The 13477-nt window shown below is 39.6% G+C and overlaps 2 protein-coding genes across 2 annotated transcripts; both read right to left on the minus strand.

Annotated features, from left to right (window-relative positions):
• Positions 1–6758: 6758 nt before the first annotated feature.
• LOC109159980 (zinc finger BED domain-containing protein RICESLEEPER 2-like) lies at positions 6759–7649 on the minus strand. Its single transcript, XM_019308100.1, has 2 exons — positions 7054–7649; positions 6759–6929 (listed from the first exon to the last, which is right to left on the minus strand). The coding sequence occupies exons 1-2, from the start codon at positions 7642–7644 to the stop codon at positions 6891–6893; spliced, it is 630 nt and encodes a 209-aa protein (XP_019163645.1). The 5' UTR covers positions 7645–7649; the 3' UTR covers positions 6759–6890.
• LOC109159931 (zinc finger BED domain-containing protein RICESLEEPER 2-like) lies at positions 7644–8678 on the minus strand. Its single transcript, XM_019308044.1, has one exon. It carries the CDS (start codon positions 8676–8678, stop codon positions 7644–7646), a length of 1035 nt encoding a protein of 344 aa, XP_019163589.1.
• Positions 8679–13477: the final 4799 nt, after the last annotated feature.

Here is a 13477-nt window from a genome sequence, read left to right on the forward strand (position 1 = left end):
CGGGCTTTGAAAAGTGGAGAATGACTGGTTTTTATGGCTTTTCACAGAGGGGTCAAAGGAGAGACTCGTGGGACCTTATTCGATCTTTAGCTGGCAGGTCAGATCTACCGTGGGTGATGATTGGAGACTTTAATGATTTACTATTTCAATCTGAGAAGCGAGGTGGAAACCCTCACCCTGAGAGATTGTTGCATGGGTTTGGTGAGACTATAGAGGAGTGTGGCCTAGCGCAGATGCCCATGATGGGATATCCGTTTACTTGGGAAAAAGGAAAACGCACACCAAATTGGATAGAGGAAAGATTAGACAAAGTTTTGGCTAGCCAGAGTTGGCGGGAGAACGTGCCGGATGCTAGTGTGCAGAATATTCTAACCCGAAAGTCCGATCATTCTGCTCTTTTCCTTGGGATTCTGAATCTTCGGGAAAGAACGGGTGGTTTGAGGAGAGGGTTTCGTTATGAGATGGCATGGCTCCACGATGAAGGATGTAGAGGTGTGGTGGAGAAGGCATGGAGTGATGGTGCAGGAAGGGGGTTGCAGGAGTGTATCTCTCTCTGTGGAAATCGTTTGACGCGTTGGGGAGGTGAACGGTTTCATAAGTTTGGTGAGCGGATTAGGAGCCTACGGAAGGAGCAACTTCATCTGAGGGGGTGTAATGATCCGGCCTCATTAGCTGAGTTCCAACGGTTGGAGGAACGCCTATGTCGTATTGAAGCCCAGGAAGATACATACTGGAGGCAGAGGGCCAAACAGCATTGGCTTAAGAACGCGGATGCAAACACGAAGTATTACCACAGGTATGCATCTCATCGCAAGAAAAAGAATTCTATTTTGAAAATTCTGAATGATAGTGGGGATTGGGTGGAGGGTGAGGCCATGAGGAATGTTGTCTACAACTACTATAAGACTATCTTTACCTCCGGCTCTCCAAGTGATAATGGGGAATTCTTTGGAAGTATAGCCTCTCGTGTAACGCACGTGCAGAATGTGTCGCTTCTGCGGCCTTTTGATGTTAGTGAGGTTAGGAGTGCACTGTTTTCTATGTTTCCTGACAAGGCACCAGGACCGGATGGAATGAATCCGGGGTTCTACCAGCATTTTTGGGATGTAGTGGGTGGTGATGTATCGGCCCATATTGTGAATTGTCTTAATACCCGCTCATTCCCTGCTCGTTTGAATGATACAAATATAATATTAATCCCCAAGAAGAAGTCCCCTGAGTTGGTCTCGGATTATAGACCAATAGCGCTGAGTAATGTGGTATACAGGATTATGGCTAAGGTTATAGCTGCCAGGATGAAACCACTTATGGGGGAAATTATATCTGACACCCAGAGTGCTTTTATATCTGACAGGTTAATAACAGATAATATTTTGATTGCTGCTGAAGTTGGGCATTATCTGAACAGAAAGCAATGTGGAATCACAGGATGGGGGGCTTTGAAACTGGATATGGCGAAAGCCTATGATCGGGTGGAGTGGCCCTTCTTGCGTAGTATGATGATAACATAGGGCTTTGATGAGAGATGGGTGGAATTGATAATGCTATGTGTAACCTCAGTTTCGTATAGTATACAGGTTGGTGGAACGCAAAGTGAGCGGATCACGCCGACTCGTGGATTGAGACAGGGTGATCCACTGTCACCTTATCTCTTTATTATTTGTGCTGAGGGTCTTTCATTGCTATTACTGATTGCTGTAATTTGGGGCAAACAAATAATACCCGGAGTATTCGGGTTGTCGAACCACAGAGAGGTGGTGTACTAATCACTAGCTACTAGGTTACTCATATGAAACTAGTCCGAACAAAACTTGAAGGTTGATTGATTGCATAAAATAACAAGCAGAATAAAATAAGTAGCAAGGTTTTGTAGACAATAGAGCAAAATAGGATTCTTGGGATCACAATGTTTAATCACCTAGTGCCAATTAACGTTTGTAATATTTGGTTTGGAATTAAGATTTGTATGGGAATGCAAAGTGGAATCGAATTACTCCCGTAATCTCTATTCCTAGTGAATTTCCACTCCCATGGCTTAAACACCCAATAAGATCAAAGATCAGCATTCAATTATTCCTAATTACTACCATCTCCCGATGAGCAGTAATCTAGAATAAACTTCCCCTAATAAGTTCCCCTTTCCCAAGGACCAACCATTAGGTGCAATCGTGTGTGCCCTAATTTATGCCCCAACTCCCATTGGTGACACAAACATGACTGTGAAGCTAGTAATTTAGGCCTTTAACTACCAACAACAACAGATTAAAACAAGATTGCAACACAAATCATAAAACCAAACATAAATATATTAAGAAATTAACGAACTAGGCACATAGGTTCATAAACAAATTCACCCAAAAATTCCTAAGGAATTTAGCCGAGCATGGCTAAATTATACATAGCAAATATGAATAAAGGATTACAAATCATCAGAAGAGTACAAGAATTAACCAAGCGATTCTCCCAAATCTCCCTGGCTTCCTCCTTGCTTCCAAAGACGACTTGAGCCTCTTGATTTCTCTCTTTCTTGTCTACCAAGAACTCTAAAAATCTCTCGGTCTCCCTTTTTAGGGTTGAGGAAGGAGGGACTTTATAGTAGGTACAAAGTTGAGACGAAATAGGAATCTGGTACAAAATTGGACTCAAATTGGACTCAAATATCTCGCGACTTCGTGCTGCGCCCGACGCGTCGAGCCAATTCTCCACGCGACGAGACCTGCTGGTCTCGATCATAAACCTTTCTGGAAATTCTCGACGCGTCGAGCCTTTGGCTCGACGCGTCGAGTCCTCTGGGTCCCGAACTTGTCCAAAATTGCTCCAAACTCATCCTTGAACTTCCCTTGCTCATAGAATTGACCTACAATGTTTCAAAAACACTAACAAACACCGTAAAACATTCAAAACAAGTGCAAACCATAATTAAATGATAATAGCAAGGAAAACATGTATTAAATAAGCAAAATGAAAGAGCTTAATTACTGTGATGATTCAAAATAACCATAAAAACAAGAACAGATGTGCTAACATCAATTACAACAGGCGCAGTTGAGGGGAGATCTACATGGGTGCAGAGTAGCTAGGGGAGCCCCCCCTATATCCCATTTATTTTTTGCAGATGACAGTTTACTCTTTTTCAGAGCAACTGCGCAGGAGGCCTGGGTGGTTAAACAATGTTTGTCGCTGTATGAGGAAATGTCCGGACAAGTAGTGAATTACTATAAGTCAAGTATTTGCTATAGTAAGAACACGCGGGATGAACACAGAGAGGAGATTGCCAGTATCTTGGGAGTGGTGCAGGCTCCGAATTTTGGGAAGTATTTGGGACTTCCATCGTTTGTGGGCAGGAATAGGAGAGCAGTTTTCTCATATATTGATGATAAGATCAGGCAGCGTATTGGGTCATGGAATAAGAAGTTACTTTCACAGGCAGGTAAGGAGGTCTTGTTGAAAAGTGTGGCATAATCTATGCCCACCTTTTCTATGAGCGTTTTTTTACTACCTATGAATATCTGCACAGCTATTGAGAGATCTATGAGTCGATACTGGTGGAGATCTAAAGATGACCAGGGCATCCATTGGAAGGCATGGGATAAATTATGTATCCCTAAGAAGTATGGGGGATTGGGCTTTAAAGAGTTGCATGCCTTTAATTTAGCTATGTTGGGAAAACAGGCCTGGCGATTGCTCACCAAACCTGAATCGTTGGTTTCCAGAATATTTAAAGCCAGATACTATCCTAAGGGGACATTCTTTGATGCTTGTATAGGGAATAACCCAAGTTTTTGCTGGCGTAGTATTATGGCTGCCCAGGAGTTAATTCGTGGAGGAGTTAGACGCAGGATTGGGGATGGCAGGACGACTTTAATATGGGATCATCCATGGCTACAGGATGAAAATGGCGCGAAAGTAATGACTGAGAAACCACCATACTTGGCTCAGGCAACTGTTATGGGATTAATAGATCAGGAAACGGCGACATGGGATCATGATATTTTAACAGATATTTTCATTCCGGAGGATGTGGCACGAATATTGAAAATACCTGTGGCACCGGATTATGAGGATTTGTGGTATTGGTATGGGGATATAACGGGGGAGTACTCGGTTAAAAGTGGATATAGACAAATAGTGGGAAATTATGTTCAAACGACAGGGATGTTTGATAAATGGCCCAAATTGTGGAAGCTCAAAGTACCCCCGAGATGGAAAACGTTCTTATGGAGAGCCTTGAATGATATTCTTCCCACAACAAGGAACCTCATTATAAAGAGAGTGGAGATTAGCCCAACATGTGCTATGTGTGGGGTTATGCATGAGGATGTTATGCACTCTTTGGTTAGATGTGATTATACAAGGAGCATTTGGGCACAATCTCACCTTCCAATTCCCAATACTATCACAGATATTTTCCATGTTTGGTTTAATGAGATATTAAATATTCTAGATGATGATGGAACTATTTTTGCAGTGGGCCTGTTATATTATATATGGCGGGCGAGAAATGGAGCAGTGTGGGATGCATGCTTGCCCAGACCACGGAAGATAATTGCAGCTGTAATCGCAGCGACCCGGGCATGGCAAGTTGCACACCCGGACCGCATACGACTCCAACAAACTCTGCATGGACCGCCCACACCCGTACAGCGCCAAGGGCCGGTAAGGCAGCCTGCTGCCGTGACTGCCGCAGCACATATGGGCACCTCCCCACGGGTAACTCATGGAGCTATACGGAAGAAGTGTTTTTTTGATGCGGCATATTTCCATACCACAAATAAGGCTGTTGTTGGGGCAATACTCCTAGACGAACAGGGATCGTATATCTCAGCTTTTCAGGCGCCGTTAATAGACTGTTTATCCCCGCTTATGGCAGAAATGATTGCGTGTAAGGAAGTGCTATCTTGGTTATGGGATCGTGGAGAGAGATCGGTAGGCATCCTGACGGATTGTCTGACATTACAACAATATTTATCACTTACCAAGGAATCACCTCGTTCGTACCTCGGCTATGCCATTGATACTTGCAGAAACCGAATGGTTTCCTTTAATTATGTTTCAGTCAGTTTTGTTCCTAGATCGGATAATTATTTAGCACATGTTTTAGCCACTTCGGCCGTTAATTATTCAGCACCTATGTATTCGGACTCTGGTCCGCCAGACTCTATTTCAACGTATTTCCAATAAAATGCCGCGCAGGCTCCTTTCAAAAAAAAACTAACATAAAGCTTAGCATTTGACGGAACTAAAAGGTGAAAAAATAACACAATATTCAAAGGCTTTAAAATCACCAAATTAAACATCATAAAACCCATTCTCCAGGTAGCAAGAAAAATACAGTGCAAACAAGTGAAATAAATAAATAAAGACCAGTGAAGAAACCAGAAATTGATGGAGTTTTATGCTTAGGAATTTGTTGTTGCCACCGTCCTCAAAGAGTTCTGCTGGAGCGAAGAAAAGCTGCTTCGCCAGGAAGAGTCCGGAGCCATCGCTGCTGTTCACGGACTGTCACTGCCGAACAGAACTGCTGTCCGCCAAAGGTCCGTCGCCTCCGAAATTGCTCCGATTTGAACTGATAATCCATTCATCGAATTCATTATCTATTTATAATACTCATTCTTCGATCACTCGACCAATTCCGTCGAAGGAATAGCTGCAAAAAAACTTGAGCCAAGGACAACCACAGAGACCATTTCTTCCGTCAAAAGCCCTCCCCTACACAATCGATCACCAAAATCGCTGAGGCTGCTGGTTCGCTTGTTCGTAGTCGACTGTGCCTCTTCTTTCGTTGATCGGCACAGAGTTGCAAAAGAAAATTATTAAATGAGTTGAAAATGTTAGGCTTAAGATATTGACCTGACCAAAATAATACTATTAAATTGGGGAAAGACCCAAAATATTAAAGATACAAAAAGCTCATTGTTTTAATTATTTAAGAAAAACTAAAAACAATAATTAATAATTAAAATATATACATATTAATTATAAAAAGTTAAACCAAATTAATAACAAAAATAATACTTATCAGGTGTGCACACTGACAAGTACGATTCCTGATTCCATAGAGATTATATAAGAACCAAGAGTAACGGTTCTGTGGGCGAGATGAGTATTAGGCCGGCTAGATGTCGAGCCCGGATAGGTTCATTCCCGATTCGTGAAGTTCCTACCTCGCCCACGAGTACAGAAAGAAAGCAAGAAAGAAGAAAGAAGAGAAAAGTGAGTCAAGAGACTCAACAGAAAACCTCCACAGAAATTGTTCTTTTATATAAAGAGCGAGAGTATATCTAGGGGTGGAAATAGGCCAGGCCGAGCCAGGCTTTTTAAAATTAGGCCTGGGCCTGTTAGGAAAACTTAAAGCCTGGGCCTGGGCCTAGGCCTGTATGTAGGCTTTTTTTTAGGCTCAAGCCTGAGCCTACAGTAGGCCTGGCCTGGCCTGAAGCCTTTTTAAAAGCCTATTTAGTAAAAAGGCTTTTAAAAAGGCTTCAAAATAGGTTCTAAATAGGCTTTTAGTCTATTTAAATAGGATCAAAGCCTATTTAAAGCCTACATTTTAAAGCCTTTTAAATATTATATATATATGAATATACCTATAAAAAATAATTATATTATTAAGTTACAATCAAGTGAATCAACCAATATTCATAAATGACAAAACTAAGTTCATATTTTATAATAAAATGTCAAACAACACCTACAAGTTTAATAAGTACGAGTTCATAATACAAAAACCATACAAGTTTGATAACATCAAGTCTACATGTCCATAATACAAAAGTCCATCACAAATTCACAACTCACAAGTTTAACAACAACAGAAATCATAAGTTCACAATACAAACATGAAACATTAAACATAATAACAACAATAGCATTCAAACATAAAATGAAACAAGTCATGGCTTCAACATAATCTCCTGTTGTCCAGAATCTCCCTACACAATGAAAAAAATTGAGAATAAATAATGAAGTCAATTACAAGTTCAAGTTCTCATAATTAAAGTAACAAGCAGTAATATAAAATAATATAAAATATTAAAGTAACAAGTACATTCTTACCTTTTGTTTTTTCTTCAGCCCGTACTTGTTACGAAGCCAATCCCCACCACAAATAAGAGCTTCAATAGATTCCTCATTTAAGCTAGCACGATATTCATCAATGACTCTTCCCCCGGCACTAAATGTGGATTCAGATGCCACACTTGAAATAGGAACAGCTAGTATATCAGAAGCCATCTTTGATAAAACTTTAAACTTTGGACTATTATTTTTCCACCACGCCAAGGCACAAAAGGATGAAGTAGAAGAAGGAATAAAAAGATTTTTCTCAAGATAAGTCTCCAACTCTGATTTCGTAAGAGGAATTGATTGACTTTGGTAGACCATACTCAATAATTCTTGCATCCCTTTATCCATTTGTTGTCCACCATCAACCAGAGTGCTGCTTTCAACATTGACTTCACTATGTCCACTAGTAGAAGAAGCATCTTGACTATACAAGTTCACATAATCAAGATATAAATCTTCTAATGCCCTTTTCACCTTCTCCACATTCTTTTCAACATCACTTGGTGTTTTATACAATAAGGGAAAAGTTATCTTAATACCATTTAATTTCATCCTTGGATCTAAAACACATGCAATAGACATTAACAAATTACACTCCCCCAATATTTGTCAAATTTTGCTTTCATAGGTTTTGCCATCTCACGCATGAACATGTCAAAACACTCAGCTGCATTATCAATAACCTTTTTCACCCTTTGAATTTCAGCAAGATACAAGTTAGAAGTAGGGTAATCACTACCTGAGATGACATGAGTTGCATCATTAAAAACCTCCAAAAGTTTACAAACCTTCTCAATCTTGTCCCAATCCTCAAATGATGGTGCATACTTATAATGGGGCTCTTTTTCATTGTAATCTGAAAATGCATGCTTAAATTTACTTGCAGTACACAACATCAAGAATGTGGAGTTCCATCTTGTTGGACAATCAAGAATAAGTTTCCTTTCTTTCAATCCTTTTAATTCAACAACTTCATGGAATGACTTTAGCCTTGCATCTGAAGAATTTATAAATTTCACACTTTCACGAACATTATGAATGACATCTTTAATAGTGTTAAGGCCATCTTGCACCAACAAATTCAGAATGTGAGCACAACATCTAACATGAAAAAGTTGACCATCAAGTACTAACTTACTGCTCAATGACATGTTTTCTTTCAAACTTCTAACACAAGAGTCATTGTAAGATGCATTGTCAACAGTTACTGAGAATATTTTATTCTCAATGCCCCATCCTCTCAAACACTTGAAAATAGCATTTGCTATATCTGTTCCTCGTCGAGGAGGAGGCACTTTGACAAAATTCAAAACTCTCTTCTGAAGGTTCCAACTTGCATCAACAAAATAACCTGTCACAACCATGTACTCAACTACTTGGTGACTTGACTTCCACATGTCTGTTGTAATGCTAACCTTACTCACATTATTCAAAATCCTTTTCAAAGTATTCTTTTCAGCTTCATACAATTGCAAACAATCACTTCTTGTTGTTTTACGACTGACTCTTCTAAAATTTGGATTTGCATATTCAAAAGCCCACATGAACATGTCATCCTCTACGATGCTAAATGGTCGCTCATGCACCATAATTCCACTAGCAATAATCTCTCTCATCTTTTCATTGGAGTATTTAGCATTAGGAACAATAAAGGGATTACCACCACATTCACTAGGCGGCCGAAATTGTATCGTTGTTTGTTTATTTTCTCGAGAGATATGCAACTTCCGTTGCAGGCAAATCTCTGAGTGCCTCTTAAGATGGCTAGTGCTTGCACCCTTTCCACCAGTAGAGTATTTTTCCTTACAATACAAACACACTGCTTTCTTTGTACCATTAGCAAGTTCAATTTCTTCAAAATCATTCCATACCGGAGATGTTTTTTTTCCGCTTTTTTGTTAAGATTGAATCATTATCAACCCTATTGACTTCTTCAGAATTGTTACTTTCAATTGGTTGACTTGAAGAAATTGATGGAGTTGTAGTTGTAACTTGCACATTCACTTCTTCAGGAATAGATTCATTTGTATTGTTACTTGTCATCCTATATAATTTTATAATTATTCAGCCATTAAAACACATAAACAAAGTAACATCTAAGTATCTAATATTAATTATTATAAACAACTAAACTATAAACTTTATAGTAATAAACTAATTATAGTAAAAAAAAAAACTAATTATGTTTAGTTGTTTATAATAATTAATATTATAACTAATCAATTTATTAGTCTGCTTAACTAATCAATAAACTGAGTAATAATTGTTTATAGTAATAAACTAATTAAATTGCTCATTGCAGACTTGCAGTTCCTTATTAGTGTATAACTAATCAATTTATTAGTGCATAAGTGCATAACATTATTTATTTAGTTATTTATTTATTTAGTTATTTGAACTAAATAATAACTACTGTCAATTACTTTGTTGACCATATACAATCACTGTGTCCTTTAATTAGCAGATTCATTACTTGATCTTTGCTTTCAATAGGTTTATTACGTGTATGGGTTCATGCTATTGGTTTTTATTATTCTGATAATTGTCAGAGTGTGTGTGATAAATTGATAATCGTGGCCACATATTTCTGCTTAAACAACACTCAGGCCTGTGTATATTAAATAACAGTCAAGGCAGTATGCATATTACTTCAATAAACAGGTGATGAAACGCAGGTCTGAGTGTCTACTTCAATAAACAATTAAACAAACAAACGTATATTAATAAAACTAACCTCCGATCGCCGGTCGCCGGTCGCCACCAAGCAGATAGCAGAAAAGCAGTCTGAGTCGTCCAACTGCGGCGCCGCTTGTCCAACTCCGGTCGCCACCTCGCCACGCCGCCTCACCGCCCGCAGCCTCGCCGAAGTCGCGTTAGTCGATTCGAAGATTTCGATTTTTGGGGAAGAAACGAGTACAGGACAGTTTGTGTCCACAAAGCCACAAACGCAGACAGTCCTAGGGTTATCAGATATTGACTTTATACTTATATATATATATACTGGGTTATATTGTAATTATTACAAAATATTAGTTATAAAATATAATATAAAATAATTAATATTAAATATATATTTTATATATATTATATACATAAACAGGCCAGGCCTGCAGGCTCGTAGGCCAGGCTTTCACATATAAGCCTAAGCCTATTTAACTAAATAGGCTATTAACTAGGCCTAAGCCTGGCCTTTTAACTAAACAGGCCAGGCCAGGCCAGGCCCTAAACAGGCCAGGCCATAGGCCCCTGGTAGGGGCCTGGCCTATTCCCACCCCTAAGTATATCTATATTTAAAGCATCATGTCATATCTTGTTGCATGACTTAGCATGAGTTGCATTTAGAGTATTTTGAGAAGTAAAGTCTTACCGTTGTTAAAGAGTTAGCATGATAGCATCATCTTGCTTGTTGAGTTTCAGTTATCTCTTTATATATCAGTATGAGTATGAGTAATGCATATTATACTATGTTTGGAGATATCTGTTGATAGCATGAGAATGTGTTAAAGTATGAGATATATGTAAAGTATATTTATATGAAGTTTAGGTTGCAAGCATATAGAAGTGTTTATGAGTATTTATTGCGATTGTTGACTAAGTGTAGTAATTGGTTATATTCATACTTGAGATTGCGTGTGAATGCCAAATGTTTTTCAATCTATATCCATAGTACTTTACAGGGTTGAGTGGTTTTATACTTAACATTAATTTTCTAACGAGTTTATTTTTCCTACTTGTTTTATAACCCCTTTCAGGTGGGCCTAGTGATTGAGAGCGCACGTGATAGTTAGTGCGTAGATTTGAGGTGGTAGTTACTAGATTAGTTTTCTACCTAAGTTGTATTGTTGACAGATGTTATTAAACTATCGTTTTGATGGTGCGTCGACACGGGGTTTGTTCCCCACGTTTATGATGTTTGAAGAGCTTGACTCTAGTTTAGTTAACTGTTTTTGTAGCCTGTGCAGTCACCATGAGTGCTGGCTGTGGCGGTGACACCCTTAGTTGATCGTTTGGTTTTGGTTAGCTAAACCTTGCTTATTTACCTTGTTTAAGCTTGATCAATTGGGATTAGATTTTAGAAAAAGGGGGTGTTACACACACGGCGATAGGAATATTAAGGTGTGCAACGCAACCTTCCATATCCATGTGCTGTGAACCTGCGTGGCGGAGCAGGCAGTCTACACGCACCTGGCAGTTGGGGTATGCGGGTTGGCGGCGTACAACCCACATGCGCGTGGTGACCCGGTCTACACGCGACGTTAAGTGCCCGGGGCGTGCATCGAGAAAATCCCCTGGCACCCTATTTCTCTCCAAAAAGAACATATGGCGCTTAGCCAAACAACGAAAAAAATGTATTCCCTCCAAAACACATAGGTGTAGTGCGTAGAGATTAACGAAAAACAAAATATCAAAGCGCTATGTTATGGTAACGATGAAGTCTAGTACAAGAAGTATCCAAGAAGCGTTAATGTAGAAGCTACCGAAGCTAAGTACCGATCTATTGACAAGAAGAAAGCTAAGGGATGGGAGTGGCAGAAGCTGCTGCAAAGGCTGAAAAACCAGATCCTGAAGGCGAGGTGATGAAGCAGGTAATGAGTCGATGGTCGTTAAGGTAAGTTGACAGGTTTTGGCATGATAGCTAGTGACCAGTTCAGATACTAAAGGAAGTGGGGTTGGTTGGAGGTCATGCGACGTACGGTGTGTGCGTCAGCGGCGCGCGGTAATGGCATGACGCGTTGCAATCGCGGGCATGGTAGGTGGAATGGGAATTTGAGTTTGGAAAAGGGAGGAGGTGGTGGTATTAAATCATACTCTCTTATTGGGGGGGGGGGGGGAGGGGGGTGAAGGAAGAGAGAAAAGAGGTTACCGGGGCAGAACCGCCGACGCGGGGGGGTTGAGTCTAAGAGTAAAAGGCAATAATAAAAGAAAGCGCTACCGATGGGCATCAAACCCACACCTTTTCACATAACAACACACATCTAAGACCATCAAACCACATCACCTCATGTTTACCATAGCGCTACAGCTAATATTTATGCCCTACATCCTGGGCGGGCAGATTCACTAGCAGGCCACTACCGACAGGGTGTCTCGCCGGACACCTCAGGCTGTGGCGCGGCCGGGCAGGGTGGTGCGCCCTTGGGCACCTCAGGGGCGCCCCCTGTTCCCGCGGGGGTACGAGGCGGTTCGTTGTGGTGTTCGGAATGGTGCGGTATGGATTGGAGGGGTAAGGTACGATAGGGGGTTGGCAATCGACCCTTCAGGCTAGCGCATGGTTAGTAATGTGGGCCACCGGACATCCCATGACATGACGTGACTAGCGGGGATCATGCACCCTCGGCTCACCATCAGTGCCCCTACTGGCTTGGGAGGGGGGGGGGGGGTAGTGAGAGGTGGGGAGGGGTGGTAGAGAAGGTGGGAGAGAGGGTGGATATGTGGGTGAAGACATGAGGCATGCATGGGACACGTGGAGGATAGATACAGAAGGCTAGTTGATGTCGTACACTTGTCAGCAATCCAGAAGGCCTTTCACACTAATCTAAGCACAACAGGCATACTAGTCTAGTGGTCTCTGGTTGATACTTTCAACCTAGCCACCTGGGTGCTATAGCCCATTCCCTGGGCCGTCCCCCGTTGGTTTATTGTTTTCCTATCACTTTTAATCAGGGGCGGAGCCAGGATTTGAGGGTGCGGGGGGCCAATCACAATTTGAAGAGAGAATAATAAAACATATTAATATTTATTTAACATCTTTCAAAATACATCATTATATTATAAATCTACTAAAATTTGAGATGTCTTTCAGAATTCAATGGCTCAATACTTGTAAATGAATTTACTTGAGATGTTGAATTTCAGAATTCTTTCTTTTAAAGAAACGATCAATTCTTTGTGTCTTTTTCATTTCAACTCAAACTTCCGATGTTCACAGTGTTACTTTTTTTTTTTATGACAAATCAATTGAATTAACTAAAACTGAAAAAAAATAATAAATAGACAAAGATTAAAGTAGTAGAAATTTAAAGATTTTGGTAACAAAATGACAATTTATTATTATTAATATTATAATAAACACAATTACACTGTATTTCATTTGGAAATTTAAAAAAAAAAAAAAAAAAAAAAAAAAAAAAAAAAAAAAAAAAGACAAAGGTTAAAGTAGTAGAAATTTAAAGATTTTGGTAGTAAAATGACAATTTATTATTATAATAAACACAATAGATCAATTATTTGTGGCTTTTTCATTTCAACTCAAACTTCTGATGTTCATAGTGTTAATTTTTTTTTTTTTATGACAAATCAATTGAATTAACTAAAATTGAAAAAAATAAATAAATAAATAGACAAAGATTAAAGTAGTAGAAATTTAAAGATTTTGGTAGAAAAATGACAATTTATTATTATAATAAACACAATT

Source organism: Ipomoea nil, unplaced genomic scaffold (genome assembly GCF_001879475.1).
Source record: "Ipomoea nil cultivar Tokyo-kokei standard unplaced genomic scaffold, Asagao_1.1 scaffold2845, whole genome shotgun sequence".
Classification (NCBI taxonomy): Eukaryota; Viridiplantae; Streptophyta; class Magnoliopsida; order Solanales; family Convolvulaceae; genus Ipomoea; species Ipomoea nil.

Coding starts and splice junctions, on each gene's coding strand:
- LOC109159980 (XM_019308100.1), bottom strand. CDS start 7,644: ATGTCTATTGCATGTGTTTTAGATCCAAGGATGAAATTAAATGGTATT. Junction 6,930..7,053: donor GGCTGAAGAAAAAACAAAAG/GTAAGAATGTAC, acceptor TTCATTGTGTAG/GGAGATTCTGGACAACAGGA.
- LOC109159931 (XM_019308044.1), bottom strand. CDS start 8,678: ATGAGAGAGATTATTGCTAGTGGAATTATGGTGCATGAGCGACCATTT.